This window comes from Sciurus carolinensis, chromosome 10 (assembly GCF_902686445.1).
Source record: "Sciurus carolinensis chromosome 10, mSciCar1.2, whole genome shotgun sequence".
Taxonomy (NCBI): domain Eukaryota; kingdom Metazoa; phylum Chordata; class Mammalia; order Rodentia; family Sciuridae; genus Sciurus; species Sciurus carolinensis.
Genome location: NC_062222.1, coordinates 137,720,392 through 137,737,616, shown reverse-complemented (window position 1 = coordinate 137,737,616; position 17,225 = coordinate 137,720,392). Strand labels below are relative to the sequence as shown.

Below are 17,225 nucleotides of genomic sequence, written 5' to 3'. Positions count from 1 at the left end.
TGCTCATTCTTCACTTGGCTCTGGCCAAGGGGTGAATGCCTGGGCGAGGACCGGGGAAGGTGACACTCCTCGATGGCGTCTGTCGCCGCTGCCCGAGCCATGCCTCTCCAGCCCCGCTGGGCAGCAGCTTGGCCCTCTGTGCCCTACACGCTGCCCGACATGCGCTGCTGTGCGGGTGACTGTGGCTGTGCAGGATTTACTCACAGGCATGTTTTTGTCCTCAGGGCAAATTCTTGGCTTTTCTGTTGTTGTTATGACCCATAGAAACACTGTCAACAGTTTCCTCTGCTCCAGTTTTGGTGGAATAAGGACAGTGAGTCAGTAATACTGCAGACGACAGAGATGACTGAATCGAGATTCTTAACTTCCGTGAACACTGGGCCAAGACCAGTGAGACCGAAGTCAACAGGGACAAGTGTGAAGGCCGTATCTAGGTTCAGCATGCCAGTTAGCGTTTTGAAAATGACCAGAGCTTCTAAGTGTCCACAGCTTCCTTCAACTGAGCGCCGTCAGCCTCTGGCTGGCTCCATCTGAACGGCGTGTGAGCGTGGCCACGGTGCCTCCGCTTGTCTGGCTGGGTTCCTCTGTTCCAGCCCCACGTTTGCAGAAGTTCCCATTTGAGGAGGAGACTGGGTGGGTGAGGGTCTGGCGAGGGCCTTGTAAGGAACCGAGTCACTTGCTGGCAGGAGAGAGCAGGACAGGGTTTCAGACGTCCAAGGTTTCCCGTTGAAAAGAAAGGTCTGTCCCGCTGTGAGCCAGCTCCGGGCCACCTCCCATCTGCGGGCCGGTCCCAGAGACCTGAGCTGCAGGGAGGCCTCAGGAGGCTCGTGCAGCCCCTGCCCAGCCCCTGCTGAGCGGGCACCCCTTCCCGCCCCGCCCAGGCACCACTGGTCTCGCCATGGTGGACACGCGGCGGTTTGGGGGCACGGGCTGGGAGAAGCCAGCCGCGAGTGCTCTGTCTCCGGGCGCGGGGCGGGGCTCCTCATGCCGGCCGTGGCGGTGGCGCCCCTTAGGCGAGTGTGGGCATGACAGATGCTGTGGCTTGTTATAGTAAGCCGGCTGGGCGACCTCAGAGACGACAACGACCCCAACTGCACGTACGAAGGCGACAACAACGTCCTGCTGCAGCAGACCAGCAACTACCTGCTGGGCTTCCTGGAGCGTGGCGCGCCAGGTAGGCGGCACGGCTGGCCCGCAGCAGGAGGGCGGCGGGCAGGCTGGGCGTCCCCGTCACCAGGTCAGGCCGCGTGTGTCCTAGATGGAGCTTGCTTCAGAAGCCCCCTGCGGACCGTGGACTTCCTGGAGGCCCACTCCACCATCCTTGGCCAGAGGCTGCCAGGGGCCCATGTTGCAGACTGGCTGGACTCTGCAGGTGTGCCCCTCTCCCCTCGGTCACGGGCCAGGGGCTTCCCTGGCACTCTCGCTTTCTGACATTACCCTGGGAGATGCTGGGCCACGGGGTGTCTGGGGCTGGGCTGGGGTGAGGGGCAGGAGGAGGACTGGGTGTGGCCTGAGCATTTGCTTTCATCTTCAATGACCCGTTCTTGGGTCACCTTTCTGTGCCTGAGGCTCAGGGGTGCTGACTCCAGGGTGAAAGGAGGGTGCCCTCCCCTCCCCCAAACCTCTCCCCCTGAAACTGGGCGCGGGCGGGGCCCCGTGGTCTGGTCTGGCCTGCCGTGTGTCCTGAGCCCCTCAGCCCTCGAGCCGCTGGCGTTGAGACACAGGCCACACTGCTGCAGAGTTGACGGTCCCGTCTGCTGAGCACTGTCCAGAGGACTGTGGGCTTTGCACTTAGAGGCCAGAGGACGAGCGTGCTTGGGGTCCTAGAGGGCCCTGGACCCCAGGGCAAAGTGCCAGCAGCCTCCTCCCCAGCAGGACAGCAGCAGGGCAGCCCAGGCGCCAGGCCCCTCGCCAGCTGGAGCAGGGCCACTTCAGCGTCCAGCACGTCTCCGCGGCCTTGGGTCCTGCCGGCTTCCTTGCTGCGTGGGGGCCTGCAGCAGAGAGCGGGAGCAGCTGCCCTTCCGCTGTCACCGCCAGGGTGGTCCAGGAAGCACGGCTGTACCCGCTGTCCAGCTCTTCTGAGTTAGCAGGTCTTCCTGCCGTCCGTCTGCCTTTCTAGTGGGCTAACAGCAAAGGGGGACACGTGAAGATCCGGGACGTCTGCACGTCGATTCCCGAGCTTCCCAAATGCTGCCACAGAAAGTGCTAGAAAATGACCTCACCACTGTAGTCCCTTCTGCCAACCAAAGTTCACCCCACATCGTCAGGCATCGTGAAACCAGAATGTGGGCTCCAGCTTCCCCTGTGTCCGCCTGGCTCACCCACCTTCTCCCCTGCGGATACCGAGGCAGGAGCGCTCTGCCCGCCAGGCACTCCAGCTTCTGCACTGCCATGCCTAACTACCACGAGTGCGGTGGAGGGGAAACGTGCCTGAAGAAGCTGCGAGCTGTGTCCTGAGGACTCATGGTCACAATCCCCAAGTCAGGGCTGGCTGACCAGCCCTGGCCTCGTCTGGATCCAGGGAAGCATTATATAGTGACCTTTGGCCCTCTGGCTCTGCAGGACTGGAGGGAGTGTGGCTTTCCAGGATCCGCCAGCGAGTCTGGAGACTCACCGGGCCCAATACCCTCACCTTTGGGACACAGACTGTTGTTGACAGGTGGCAGGAGCTGCTTTCTCCAGACCCCCGTGCTGTGCGGATGTGTGCTGAAACACACTTTGCAGCCAGTCCACGTGCTGAGAGCCGGCCCTGCCCGTCTGTCCCGGGGTGGGCACGCACAGCTGTTGAGTGCTCTGTGGCTAATTTCCCTCTTTCCTGTTTTGAAGTCCCCCTGGCGGCATACAAGTGGTTGGTGTGCTACTTGCTCCAAGAGAGTTATCAAAAATTAAATCGAGAGAAGGAATCCGGAAGCAGCGACTTTGATGCAAGAAACAACAGCCAGGTATCTGTTTTAAAATTTGCTTTTTTATTTTTTTGCCCCTAATTCCTCTGCTCTCATGTCCCCAGGAAGTCCAGCATCCCTGTGGCTGCCGCCCTCGTCTGGGCATCGGGGCCTTGGGATGCACTCTGTAGGAGGGAGAGGGCGAGGGCCTTGGTCGCCATGCCTGCTGCTGTCTGCTGGGGCCCAGAGCTGCTGCTGTTGGACTGGAGATGGGCCGTGGCAGCCTTGGTCTGCGGTGGGGCTGCAACGCCAGTGTGGGCCCCAGCCGCCCCGTGGAACAGGGGCTCCCCAGCCGCCCCGTGGCTCTCTGCTCAGCTCTTCTTGAGGCCCCGTCGACCTCCCTGGGCCTTGGTGGGAATGGGCCACGGGTAGCTCACCAGTGGCTTGAGCAGTGCGTGGCTCCCGCAGTCGGTGCCCTCTGTGCAAGAGCACCTGGTATAAAGCTCCTTGCTGTGCCAGGCTGTCCGGATCAGCCCTGTGCCATGGACCCATGGGGATGGGACATGTGAGGAGGCCCCTGATGAGCACAGTGGGGGTCTCGCGGGGCCCCTGCTGCCCCTCCCCTTGGTAAAGCTGCCCTGGGGGCCCAGTGCTGGGCTCTCCTGGCCTGGGTTGTGGACACAGGGGACAGCTCCTGATTCCCAAGCTCCTGCTGGCCAGGATTGAGTCAAATGCAATGCATGACTTAAATGAATTCAGAAGATGGCCAGGGTCAGTTCAGCTTTCAGATCAGGGCCACAGTGGCCCAAAGCAGGCCACTGGAACAGGCTGCTTCTGGCACAGGCTGCTTTCTGTACCCTGGGCCTGGGCCTGGGCCTGGGCCATGGCAGGCTAGTCATCTGGAAAGGATAGGTGGCCGTGGCTTTGGCCACTCCTGCCTGATGGTCCAGTGGTCATTCTCAAATGAGCAGCAAGCTGTCCTGCGTTACCAACCAAGACCCCCAAGAGATGGGGCACAGGGACACCCCTCCAACAGTGCACTGCCCTCAGCACCGCAGCAGGCCCAAGCAGCCCTTCCGGCTGCCCCCAGCAGGCACCGGGCTCTTGCCCTGTGCCCTCAGCACCTGTGTGTGTCTGGGTGCTTTGAGGAGCACGTTGCCTGGGGGCTTCACTAATGGACTTCTTAGCAGCCTTTCAGTGAGGGGCAAGGAGGACAGGCCTCCGGGTTCTGGGTCCAGCTGGGATGGGTTCCCTGGGGAACTGGGAGCTGACAATGCTGCTGTGTGGCCGCAAGAGGGGAGGGGCCAAGATGGAGGTGGCCCCAGGCTGGGCCCGTTTCCTGCTCAGGATCACAGGACGTTTAGGAGTGAGGGTGCCGACAGCTGAGAGCTCGCGGAGCCCTGGGCTGGGCGCAGGGGGCTGTGGGAGCCAGCCTCTGCTCATCTGCCGAGGCTCGCAGCCATGTGGCCCTGGAGAAAACTGAGTGCTTACTCGACCTAGCCAGGACAAGCCTTCTTAAGACAGGAAACGCAGAAGCTGCAAAAGAAAACTCGGGTTTGACTGTTTAGAAGTTCAGCGTTTCTGGGCTGGGGGTGCGGCTCAGTGCTGGAGGGCTCGGTCAGCGCGTGAGGCCTGGCCCCATCCCAGCACTGCCAAACAAAACCAAAGCAGAACGCGACTTCCCGGAGAGCGGCGGACGCCCCCGGCAGACTCAGACCGAGCCTGGCGGGAAGCCCGCGGGGCCCGACCAGCAGGCTCTGTGCCTGGAGGGACGCCATGCTCCCAGCTGCGGCTCAGCAGGCCAGGGCCTGCAGGGAGGCCACAGTGGGCACTGGTGGAGTGGGTCAGTGACAACGCCACAGGCTGCCCTTTGGGGAGCCACCGGCCACTCTTGTTGACGTGACAGGAGTCCCTGCTCCTCTACTACCAGGGCAGGTTTGCTGACTTTCCTCATCTACTTGCTCTTGGCAATAGCGAGTACCTTGTCCAGCTTACCTACTGTGGCATTTCCTAGTGCCCTGGCCGGGAGGCTGCCCCTCCACGTTGGCCAGTCCTATAGAAAGGTGCTGTGGCCACCCCTGCCTCCTGCCTTGCTGCCCCCAGCGCTGGGACCAGCCCCACGAGGATCTCCCTGGAGCCCCTGCAGAGATCTGCAGGAGAGGTTGCACGGGGACGTTTGCTCTCCCTCCACCACACTGGGCTCTACACGTCCCTTATGTCCCCTTGGGAAGTAAAGAACCTGAGATGGAGAGCAAAGCCCAGGCCCCCTGGCTCAACTGTGCTGGGAGATGGGACCTGGGCCGGCAGACCTAGAGCCCAGCTGTCCCTTGTTCTGCATTGCTGGGTCTGGACCTGGACAACTTGGAGTGGATTTTGCCTAAAGTGTCCACTGCCCATTCAAATGCCGACGCCCCTAGACTTGGGCACACTGAGTACCCGATTCTCCCTTTCTCTCCTGGGACTGGAGGTGTGCTACAGTTCGTTAGACGGAAGGCCGGCCTTGGGGACCATCGTGAGAGAGGGTGCTGCCATTTAGTCACGGCCACACCCTCTGTGTGCCCTCCGCCCTCGAGCCTCCAGGCTCACTGCTGCAGGGTGGCCGCGGTCCACAGCCGCGACTCCTGAAGTGCCTGTTCAGCCTGAGCTCGGGACAGTGGAACAGCTCTGTGGGGCTGGGACGGTCCAGGAGCTTGCTCCGGAGCAGGCTGCGGCCCCTGCTGTCTGTCCACGCCCGGCACAGCTCTGGAGACAGTGAGTTGCTCAGGCGGGCCTGTGAGTTCCAGGACACACTTGACCTGGGGCACCAGCGGTACAGTGACAGTGGGGACGCCCTTGCACCATGCCCAGCCCACCTTGGTCAGTATTGCAGTCAGATCTGCTGGTTGCAGTGACACTGATGAGGGAGTCTGTCCCTGAGCCCGTTTCCCACAGGTGACCATTGGTCTCATCCGTACATTTCCCAAGAACCCAAGGGAGTGTCCTGCATGCTGAATCCTGGTAGGGCACTAACAGCCACGTCACAGGTGCTTCCTCAGGCATGGGGCACATGCCCTGAGAGGCCACGCGGATCCTGAACCTCACCCGGGGGCTCCCACGTGTCCCCTGAGAGACCACACGGATCCTGAACCTCACTGGAGGCTCCCACGTGTCCCCTGAGAGACCACGCGGATCCTGAACCTCACTGGAGGCTCCCACGTGTTCCCTGAGAGACCACGCGGATCCTGAACCTCACTGGAGGCTCCCACGTGTCCCCTGAGAGACCACGCGGATCCTGAACCTCACCCGGGGGCTCCCACGTGTCCCCTGAGAGGCCACACGGATCCTGAACCTCACTGGAGGCTCCCACGTGTCCCCTGAGAGACCACGCGGATCCTGAACCTCACTGGAGGCTCCCACGTGTCCCCTGAGAGACCACATGGATCCTGAACCTCACTGGAGGCTCCCACGTGTCCCATGAGAGACCACGCAGATCCTGAACCTCACTGGAGGCTCCCACATGTCCCCTGAGAGACCACATGGATCCTGAACCTCACTGGAGGCTCCCACGTGTCCCCTGAGAGACCACACAGATCCTGAACCTCACTGGAGGCTCTCACGTGTCCCCTGAGAGACCACGCGGATCCTGAACCTCACCGGGGGCTCCCACGTGTCCCCTGAGAGACCACGCGGATCCTGAACCTCACTGGAGGCTCCCACGTGTCCCCTGAGAGACCATGCGGATCCTGAACCTCACTGGAGGCTCCCACGTGTCCCCTGAGAGACCACGCGGATCCTGAACCTCACTGGAGGCTCCCACATGTCCCATGAGAGACACATGGATCCTGAACCTCACCCGGGAGCTCCCACATGTCCCCTGAGAGACCACGCGGATCCTGAACTTCACTGGAGGCTCCCACGTGTCCCCTAAGAGACCACGCGGATCCTGAACCTCACCCGGGGGCTCCCACGTGTCCCCTGAGAGACCACGCAGATCCTGAACCTCACCAGAGGCTCCCACGTGTCCCCTGAGAGACCACGCGGATCCTGAACCTCACCAGAGGCTCCCATGTCATAGACGTAGACAGTTCTGCTCGGAGACATTCCACTCTTGGCGGCACACACTGCTCACAGGAGTGAGAGAGCTGCCACTTTCAGGGACCACATGTCCTGCTCCGTGGTGGCAAGGTTAAAGGTTACGGGGCAGCTCTTTCCAGTCTCACCCCCACCTGTCCAGCCTGTGACCTACCAGATATGGAAACGTGCCCTTGTCACAGAAAGACACGATAACAGGGTGTCACTCAAACACTGTAAAGTCCGTGTGGTTGAGGGGAGGAGGAGACGGAGAAGAGCAAGACTGGCCTCGCCTTTGGTCCCCAGAGGACACTCGGTGGGGAGGGGCTCATGGGGTGTGTTTGGGTGCTGGTGGAACTTTCTGGAACCCCCTGCTCCAGCCCACCTGGTTCAAGTCCTCATTTCATCAGCTGGTGGAGGGAGGCTGGGGGAGCCCAGGAAGCCAGAGCACCTGGCCCAGCTGCGCAGCCAGCCTGAGGGCCCACCCCACCCTCCACCAGCAGAGCCCTGGGAAATCTGGGTGCAGGTCCCGCTGGGGTCCACAGCAGTCCCCACCTCCCAGTCTGCCGCCAGCCTCCACTGGCTGGAGCAGGGACTCGCGCACTGTGGCATGTGAGTGGGGGACAGGACAGGCCATGGCAGAGGCCCCGGGGGCCCCGCTGGCCTGCCCTACAGTGCGTATGGCTCTGTGGGCATCTTGGGACTGGACCAGGTAGGCTGGCAGGAGGCAGAGGGAGGACGCATCTGCTCTCCAGAGGCTGCTACTCTGCATGGGGCCCTGGGGAACGCCAGCCTCAAACTGGAGCCCCTGTGCTGCCCGAGGCATGAGCCAGCCCGAGAGCCAGGCTCCATCCTCCTGCAGTCAGGTGGGACCCGTCCTTGTGCCGTGCTGTGTGCCAGTGTCCCACGTAGGGTGTGCATGGTGGTCCCTTCCTTCTCTTGCTGGATCAGCCTTAACCTCTGAAGCAGCTCTCGCTCATTCTCACATGCTGCGTGCCAGTGTCCCACGTAGGGTGTGCATGGTGGTCCCTTCCCTCTCTTGCTGGATCAGCCTTAACCTCTGAAGCAGCTCTCGCTCATTCTCACGAGCCAAGCAGCACATGGTTGTTTCCGTGACTTGAAGACCTGGTCAGACCGTAAATTAGAGACAAGGAAAGAAAAACAAAGGGTCGTCAGCAAACATTTTGGGTGTAGGTTAAAAAAGAGCACGACCCAGAGAGGAGCGGGGCTCCCGCTGCCCCGAGCCGCGCTCAGAGCTCCAGCGGACTGGCTGGGCAGAATCTCTCCACGGCCCTGTGTGTCGGTGCCCTGTCTTGGGATGCAATGCCTGAGCAGAGGGCAGAGCAACCTCTTGGGAACTTAGGTGGAGTAGAGACCACTGCCAACCATGTCACTGGGGCAACCCACGGAGCCCTCTGGGTCCCTTGAGTGTCCCAGCTGCAGGAGACAGCAGGCCCTGCACCCTGGGGGCACATGCCGGCGCCACCTCCCCTGGGGCAGCAGCCGCCTGCTGAGCCTGCCCAGACCCTGTCCATCGAGGCTGAGCTGAGTTCCAGACGCCCGAGCTGGGCGCGAGTGTCGGGCCGTGAGCGCCAGGCTGCGCACGGCTGTGCCCCCACAGGCATCGCCGTGGCATCTGGGACTGCCTGCCGAGCGCCTGGTGCCCGTCCTCCCGCCGCTGTCCTCCTAGGGTGCACACTGCATGTGGAGGCCAAGCCGAGGGGCCTCTCCGCCCCGCCCCCGGTCACCCGAGGCCCGTGTCCTGTTCCCAAGGTGCAGTACTGCCGCCCGCTGGCCCTGGCCTTCCTGGAGCTCACGGTGGCCCAGAGGTTTCACGACCACACGCATGGCCCCGGCGTGCCGCCCTCCCTGCGGCCCGTGCTGGGGCGGCTCAGCGCGCTCTACACCCTGTGGTCACTGAACCGGCACACGGCTCTGCTCTATCAAGGTGAGTCCTCCACCCTGTCCTCCTGGCCCAGGCGCCTCCAGGCTGGCTCATCCCACTCTTATGGCGGCTGAGGGCCCAGGTGCCACGGTGCCACCTCAGGCCAGCAGATGGTAGCAGCATGGGGCCAGAGAAAGGTCAGGCCAGCTGACCAGGTGCAGCAGCCCCTGCCCACGGGCCCTGCAGTCAGCCTCGCGTTTGTTGGTAGGTGCCTCCAGGAGGCCCCGGGGTGAGTGAGTCTGGGGCGCGCGTGGCTCCTGCTAGGTGGGCTCAGCTGCGCGGCCTGCCCCCTGCTGCAGGAGGCGGTCTGGCTCGGTTGCCCAGGCAACCTCAGGCTTGCAGCCCTCGCTCTTGCCCAGCAGTGGGCTGGGTTTTGGAGAGTGGGGCCCAGCCCTGTGGGCCACAGGCAGACATGGGACCGGGCTGCTGGGACACTTCCCGGAGTCCCCAGTCTGGAAATCTTCCCAGTCTGGAAGAGGCAGTGCCCGGGCTGATCCCTGAAGACTGGCAGGGCCAGGGTAGACCAGTGTTCTCCACCCGAGGAGCCTTCTCAGGTGCTCTGTCCTGGTCACCCCATGAGCCCTTCCTGCGGAGGGGTGCTGTGTGCCCACCCCTGGGCTGTGGTGTGTCTGGGCTTGTGGAGAATGAGGTCCCCCCACCAAGACCAGCTTTTGGCCCCTCAGGGTGGTGGTTGCCCTGCGGAGGCCTTGTGAGCACCCAGGCCAGCAGAGTGCCCGGCCAAGGGTGGAGCTGGCAGGGCCGGTGCCCACTGCTGCCTGAGGAGGCTGCTGGGCCAGGCTTGGTTCTCCAGACGGAAACCCTGCCAGGCGGGATCCTTGAGCCAACGCTCAGATGCACGGGCCCCTGGACCTGTGGGGCTCCGGAGGAGAGCTGCAGGGGCTGGGTGACACCAGGGAACTTCTCTCACCCATGGGCCCTCATGCCAGGACTCTGTGGCCCTCTGGGTGCCTCCAGGGGCTGGTGGCCGTGGCCTCACGCCTCCTTCTGAGGCCTCCTTCAGCCTCGAAGCCCCTCCAGGTTCCTCCTCAGCAGGCAGCTGCCAGCCTCCTGCCCCGCCTGCGCCCACCTCCCCGCCCTCAGGGCACTGCCTCTCACCGCCTCTGCCAGGCCCACCAGTTTCTGGCCCAGGACCTGCTCTCACGTGCTCAGAGGACTGAGGCCTGAGGGGGGCCAGGGGCAGTGACCGCTGACATCCCCATCCAGGATAGCCTTCCTGCAGGGCCACTCACAGCCCCCTGGAGGCACTGCTGCGGGCCGGGCAGGGGCGGACGGGCCACCGGCCCTGGAGTGACGAAGGCTGTGCTTGCAGGCGGATACCTGTCTGGTGAGTGTGCAGGGATGCTGTTGGAGAGCGCCGTCCTGGACCTGTGCGCACAGGTGAGTTCTCTCTTTGCCATGTGCCGCCTGCAGAACGCCAGCGCACCCAGTCACGATGCTCGCCCTCCAGGTGGCGCGGCGGCCTGCGCAACACATCCATGACCTCACACTGCTTCCTGCGCTCAGAACCACTGAAGCCGTTCCTGCCTGGGTGGCAGGGTAGCCAGGGCATTCTGTCACAGTCACTCAAAGGAAAGATTCCTCAGAGACAGCTCTCCGTGGTGTTGAATAGCAATCCAGGCGACAGAACTGGGGTCCTGAAACTGCTGCCCCTGAAGGGCCCTGCACCCTGCTGGCCCTTACAGGAGCCCTTGGGTCCCTTTGCAGTCCTGTGACTCCTGGCCACCTGCTCTGTGCCAGGCGGCCATCCCCATGTCCACCAGGGACTGAGACGCGCCTCTGGGGACAGCTCCGGTTAACGGGCTGCGGGGTCTCTGCCAGCCTCCCCACCTTGCTGAGCAGCAAACCTCGGGGTCCCGAGCAAAGAGCAATTCAGTGGGTCCTCCAAGTGCAGGGGGACCCCAGCCAAGGGTCAGCACTGCCTATGCCTGCTCGCATTCTGCTTCTAGTGGCCCTGGCTGGTGGCCCAGCGTGGCCTTGGAGATCGCGGGTGTTGCTAAGTGTGTGGACTGTGTTTCCCGACAGCTGAAAGATGACGCAGTTGCCCTGGTGGATGTGATAGCTCCTCCTGACTTTGTTCTGGACTCACCGATTGGCAGAGCTGACGGGGAGGTAAGGGCCCCCCTGTATCTGGGTGGGGCGTGGCCTTGTCAGGGGCTGGCGGGAGTTTCTGCAGAGCTGAGGTGGTGGTGGGGGTCAGGAGCCTTTGCACCTCCTGGGACATGGTGATACTTCAGAGGGCTCCAGGGCGGGGGTCCTGATGTCGGGGTGCCCTCACTGGCTCCTGGCCATGCCATCCCCAGCCTGCTTTCCTCTGTGGGACGGGGTGGCTACACTGTGCACCTGGCCCAGGTGTGACGGTCGGCTCTGCCTCCCCACCCTCCCTGCTGCCTGCTCTGGCCTTGGCCCAGCTCAGGGCTGGCTCCTGCCACCTCAGTTCCAGACACAAGTCAGCACTGCCAACATAATGAACGGCCATCCTGGGCCCCGCTTTGTTCTCCTCCTGGCCAGTGCCGCGCTTGTCCTGCTGCATTACAATCTCAGGCCTGGTCACATCCTCCTCCCCACTGCAGCTCAGGCCTCTGCCCTTGTTCCCTGCAACTGTCCACAGCCCTGGGGGCCGCTCTCCCCTCCCTGCTCACCTGGGCTCCCCACGTCCTCTGAGTAGCCCATCATTTCCTGCTGCTGAGCTCCAGAATGGTTTCTTAAGAAGCAAGTTGGGTCGGCCTCTCCCAACGGAGCCCCCACAGCACCCCCACTCCAGATCCTCCCTGCCCCGGCCCTGTGCTGAGTCTGCGCCCTCCCGCACTGCTCAGAGGGATGCCCTTCTGCCCGCTGGACACCAGCCTCGCCATCCTCTCGCTGTTCTAATGTGCCGGGCCCCTTCGCAGCCCAGGGCCTTGGCACCTGCTCCTGCTGCCTGGAGCACCCTCCTTTCCCTCTCCTGAGCCAAGCAGGGCCTGCTTGCACCCCAGGAAAGTGTCCCCAGCCATACTGCCCGTGACCCATCTTTGAGCCTAAGGCCTCACCCCCACGTGGCAGTGTCCTTACAGGGTGATGCTCACACCGCCACCTGGCCTCGCCCAGAACCTCGCCATCTGTGGGCCATCTTCCCCTCGAACCGCAGGAACCTGGCGTTTCAAAGTGTTCTCCTCCCGTACCTGAGGTCTTGCAGTTGTGCGCTGTGGCACGGGCCGTGTCTCCACCCAGCCCCAGCCTCCCGCCCGAGACCACCAGCTGCTGCTGAGGCACTTGCCGACTTGGGGTTCGGCCTAAATGGAGGCTGGGCAGGAGACCCTGGAAGCAGCCCTTCCTAAGCCATGATGGACTTAACCAGGGAAGGGCAGGTGCCTGGCCTCAGCACAGTTCAGGCCACCCTGGGTGGGGATGGGCACGCCCCAAGGCAGACCTGGCCCAGTGGGCAGCATGGAAGTCCCGAGTGCCCTCAGATCTGGAGGGCCAGGGACAGTCACACCAGAGGCCCGTGGTCCTCCAGTGAGGCTCTGCCCTCTCTCGCCTGCCCTCCCTGGCCCCGTCCATTTCATTGATGCGACAAATCCAGAGAAGCCCTGTGGGTAGCCCAGGGTTGCCCAGGCAGCTTGATGCAGCCAGGGGCCAGGTAGAGATCAGGGCCCTGGTGCTTGGAAAGGAGATGGGGAGGGGACCTTGGGTCCCAATGGGAGCCCTGGGCAGAGGGGTCTGTCCTGCCCCTGTGGGCTCACCAGGCAGACAGGCGAGGAAGTCTGCCACGGAAGGTACCTGGTGGCTTTGCGGAGAACCCGAGCACACAGCCGTCCTGCACGGAGGGCGTGCCTCGGCTGCTGCATCTGGGCAGCTGCCTTGCCTGTGGGCAGGAGACTGGAAGAGGAAGGGGCACTCACTGTCCCCAGGATGGAGAGGGCCCTCTGGCTCTGGGTGCCAGTCAAACCCGGTGGTGTCACCTGGCAGAGTGGCCTAAACATGCACTTTCTCCCAGTTTCAAATTGCCAAATTTTAACCAGGTGCCACCAGGTAAGAGCTTCCCTGTCGGTGAGCGAAGCCCGTGGAGGGGATGTGAAGAATACAAGTGAAGCAGGTGGGCTGCTTCCCAGGAAGGCACCTGGCGTGCGCCTGGAGAAGCAGCGGCCTGTCGGTGCTGGGGAGCCGAGAGCGCGGCAGGCGCAGGCAGGGGCCATCCTCGGGCAGGCCCCTTCCCTCAGGCCAGTCCTGAGAGTCACAGGCCCCTCTGCCCTTGCGACCCAGCGTGAGGGTCAGCGTGCAGCCAGGCTGGTTCAGGACCATCCTCCCAGGTAGCTGCAGCTCGCCCTGGGTTTCCCACAAGGCCACTTGAGCAGCAAGCGGCTCAGCACAAGACCCTGGAGGGGCCGCGGCTGTGCCGGGGCAGGAGGAGGGCCACGGGGCCCAGCAGCACCCCAGCCCCAGCCTGCGCTCCAGTGCTTCCGGGCTGCGCGGCTGGTGGGGCAAGGTGCCAGAGGACATGTCTTGAGCAGATGGCAGGCGTGGGCTTCCCAGGCGGGGCTGCTGGCCTGTCCAGGGGCCTCTGCAGGGGCCCTGGGGAGCAGCTGGTGCTTGCCGTCACAGACACGTCTTGCTAGTTTGTAACTGAAGTTTCCTGATTGCTTTCCACTTTTAAAAGTGTTTCTACAAATTGAGCCTAAAACGTCCTGACGCTTTTCTGTGGAGGACCCCGTGTCCTCACCCCGACTTCCCCGGGGGCCGATGTGCGCGTGCAGCTGACTGAGCCCCTTCTCTTCCTGCAGCTCCATAAGAACCTCTGGAACGCCATCCTGCAGGAGGGCGGGGTGCTGGAGCGGCCGTCGTGGTGGCCAGAGTTCTCGGTGAACAAGCCCGTGGTGGGCAGCCTCCGGGCCAAGCTGTAGCCACACTGGCCGCAGCACAGATGTAGCTGAGCCGGTTGAGCCAGCAAGACATGGACATGAAGCCCAGCTCAGCAGACGCCCAGATGGCCTCTTCCAAGCTGGCCTGCCACACCGTGCCCGGCTCCGCTGGCCTGCACCTGGGTCGGGTAGCACTGCCGCACGGGTCAGTCCAGGGGGCGGATTGCTGCACGAAAGGACCCGAGTGACCACTGGAGCCCACACCTCCTCCTTGGGCTGGGTCCCTGCTGTAGAGGAGGCTGCTCCAGATCGGGGTCTCCTGACCCTGCCTGCGGGCACTATGAGGCTCTGTTCCACAAGGACTCGAGGGTCCAGCCTGATCCTCGCCCTCGAGCTGGGCTCCTCACGTCGCTGGTCGTACTGGACCTTCCTACTTGCACCACAGGCCCTCCGAGCCACAGCCTAAGATCTTTAGGGAAAAGAGTAACCACTGTTCTTTGTACAGCTGGAGGTTTCACTGAGGAAGTTTCCCAAAGCCACAGGGCACAGTGATGTGTCAGCGTGACCAGCTGAGCCACCAGAGCAGGTGGCTCTGTCGACTGGTTTGGTCCCTTGGCTCCTACAGCAGGCAAAGTGCCTGGGGCCCCCGCTGACGCCCCTCAGCAGACCCTTCCACACGCATGGGGCGCCCCATGGCCCGGCCACAGTTCAGTGAGCTCTTGCTGCTTTTTGAGGGCGTGGCCCACCATGCCCATTTCTTCCTGCTCTCAGAGAAAAGGAGAAGGAAGTTTCCAGACCCTTTGCGACCCCATGGTTGGCTCTGAGCACAGACCCGAACAATAAACCACAGGAGCTGCCGGCACCCCGGGGCTCGCGCCTCCCACGACCTCAGGCTTGGGGTCAGGGCTCACGGCTCATCCACCAGCCTGGGTTCCCAGCCCAAGGAGCGGCTGGGCCTGGGGACCTGGCAGCTGAGGGCTCTCCATCTCTACCAGATGCCCTCGCCAGACACCGCAAGCCGTGCGTTCATGGTGGGGCTTCTCTGCCTAGGTCCACAGCTTTTCCAAACCGTGAGAAACAAGTCCTGAGTCCTCCTGTGTCCCACTGCCAGTTCTGGGAGGTATCCAGCCAGAGTGGAGTCCTGTGGCCCCGGCTCATCACCTGTCCAGGGCGGGCCCCTCGGAAGATCTCTGTGTTTTGCCTTTTTTTTCTTTGATCATGTGCGACCTTGGTTCACCGTCTGGCCTTTGGTTGGAAGCTCCCTGTCCTTTCGTCAACAGGACATGGAAGTTGTCCGAGGTCAGGGGAACGTTGCATCTGGAAGGAGCTCACGCGCCTGCTGGTGTCTCACATGCGGGCTCCCTGACGTGGACTCTGCAGGGCATGGCCACCAGCTCCCTGCGTTGTTTGTGTCTTCACTGCAGCTGTGAGAAACACCCTTGCGTCCATCAGAGGGGTGGCTCACCGTCCAGTGGAGTCTGACTTCATGGAGTGTCAGTCCGCAGGCGTCATCTGCAACCTGTGGAGGGTGCTGTCCAGGGACATGCAGCCCACCCGCAGGACTGCTGGGCCTGCCGGGCCACCTGGCAGCTCTGCCCCAGTCCTGAGGGTTTGGCTGGATCTGGGGGCAGGTGGAGCGGCTTTAAGATACAGAGGTGATGTTATGAAATCTGCCTTTTAAGTAAAGATCATTTTAAAAATAAAACATTTTGAAAACAGCAGCACAGATTTGAATAACTGAATAAAACGTTCCAACGATCTCTGCCTTCTAACACTCTTTCTGTTGATAGAACCAGCATGTGGTCCTTAGGTACTGTTTTGGGAAAATGTAGAATAGTTCATAAAAGAAATGACTATTACAACCCTGCACTCAGAAGTAGCACCTGGTCCGTTTCAGGTATTTACTTTAAAGCTGAGTGGTGACAGTGGCCTGTGCCACCTGTGTCCCTGCCGCTCAGGAGGTCCTCCCGGCTGGTAACATCTTAGTGGTGCTCTTCCCAGCACCTTCGTCCCTGCGCGTGTGTGTGCACACGTGTGGCTTTTCCACGGGAACAGGGACACACGCTTTGCGGGTGGCTGGGCCATTGCCCCGTCAGGGAGTGTGACAATCAGCAGGCCTCCCAGGAGACGGCAGAGGCGCCCCTGCGTGGCTCTGCGCAGGGCCAGCTTGGCTCACTTCCGCGGTGGGAGGCGGGGAGTAGGAGCCAGGGTCCCGCGCTCAGCCGCTGGGCGCAGACAGCCCCACTTGGGAGCAGGCCAACGAGGAGGCCCCATCAACGGGGCTGCTCCACGGGACGCACGGCTGGAGCCCGGCCAGGGGCCCTGGTGTCTAGGAGCCAGGGGCTGTGTCCCTGCAGTGGCCTTGCCGTCCTCTGCGGGTACCATGCCCCTGTGTGGCGCTCCCCGAGGCTCTGCTGCCCGTGGCTCCTGCCGAGGGGCCCCACCCCGCCCTCATGACCCGTTCTGCTAGGTACGTCTGTTCTCATGCTTTGCCTGATGGAGCGTTTAGTTTTTCGATTTTTCTATTCGTAAAGAATTTTTACACATTAAATGTAGCAAACCGTTGACAGATCCATTAACAATGATTTTCCTGATCTGTCACCTGCCTTCTGATTGCATTCACTTTTCCCTTGGGGTGTAACATTGTGAAACTGAATTTTAAAGCAGAAATGAATATCCAAATGTAAAAGCCAAGAATCATTGTGCCTTTGAGGCCATGCTTGGAAATTCTCACACCAAGATTATTTCCATTTTATTTGTTTTTCTTTGACTACATTTCAGTTAATTGACTGGGAATTTATTTTGAGGTGTGTTGTGAGGCAGGGGTTCAATGTTAATTGTTAGCCTTTTGGTACAAGGCAGGGATCCAATGTGGTTGGCCCTTTGGCATGAATTGGGGCTCTAATGTGGCGGGCCTGTTGGTGTGAGGTGGGATCTAGTGCGGTCAGCCCACTGAACATGCACTCTCCTGGTGCTACCCGTTTGAATGCAGAATCATGTATGTTCCTCTTTCTATTTTGTACTTTTCGACTATCGCTTCTATTATTTTGCTACTTCTGATACCTATGGAAAAGAATAAAGTATCTTTGTCAAAAATGTCCTGGTAAATGAGCTTTGGTATTATTTTAAGGCTGGACCTCCTCCCACCACCAAATTTTTAAAAATGTTATTTGGAATTTGAAGTTTTTGTTAACCTGTAGGTTAACATCAGGAGAATCTACATCTATAGTAAGCGATCTTTCCATCTAAGTTTCTTTTTTTGTTGTTTTAATAAAAAGCTATCTGACTTTTGTACACTTTAGCTTTGGCTATCTTATTATAACCTTATTTAATTATTATAGTCTTTCATCGATTCACTTTGGCTGTTCTTCTATCTCATTGGCAAATAATGATGGTGTTGCTCTTACCTTTCCAGAACATGAACCACTGAATTTCTCTGCCTGATGGCATCTCCCAGCCCTGCAGGAACTGTATTCCCACTGGCCACATGGC

At 61.3% G+C, this 17,225-nt stretch overlaps 1 protein-coding gene across 2 annotated transcripts in view; it reads left to right on the top strand.

Moving 5' to 3' along the window:
- Acox3 (acyl-CoA oxidase 3, pristanoyl) overlaps nucleotides 1-14,299 on the top strand; it is a 37,214-nt gene extending 22,915 nt beyond the window's left edge. The window contains exons 12-18 of one of the 2 annotated variants that reach the window (XM_047566494.1): nucleotides 1,052-1,174; nucleotides 1,259-1,372; nucleotides 2,827-2,942; nucleotides 8,706-8,880; nucleotides 10,208-10,275; nucleotides 10,921-11,007; nucleotides 13,656-14,299. In XM_047566494.1, the coding sequence (XP_047422450.1) occupies nucleotides 1,052-1,174; nucleotides 1,259-1,372; nucleotides 2,827-2,942; nucleotides 8,706-8,880; nucleotides 10,208-10,275; nucleotides 10,921-11,007; nucleotides 13,656-13,775 (803 nt within the window). In that variant the 3' untranslated portion in view covers nucleotides 13,776-14,299. The remainder of the gene's footprint in view (nucleotides 1-1,051; nucleotides 1,175-1,258; nucleotides 1,373-2,826; nucleotides 2,943-8,705; nucleotides 8,881-10,207; nucleotides 10,276-10,920; nucleotides 11,008-13,655) is intronic. The other variant, XM_047566495.1, reaches the window with a different exon arrangement.
- Nucleotides 14,300-17,225: the final 2,926 nt, after the last annotated feature.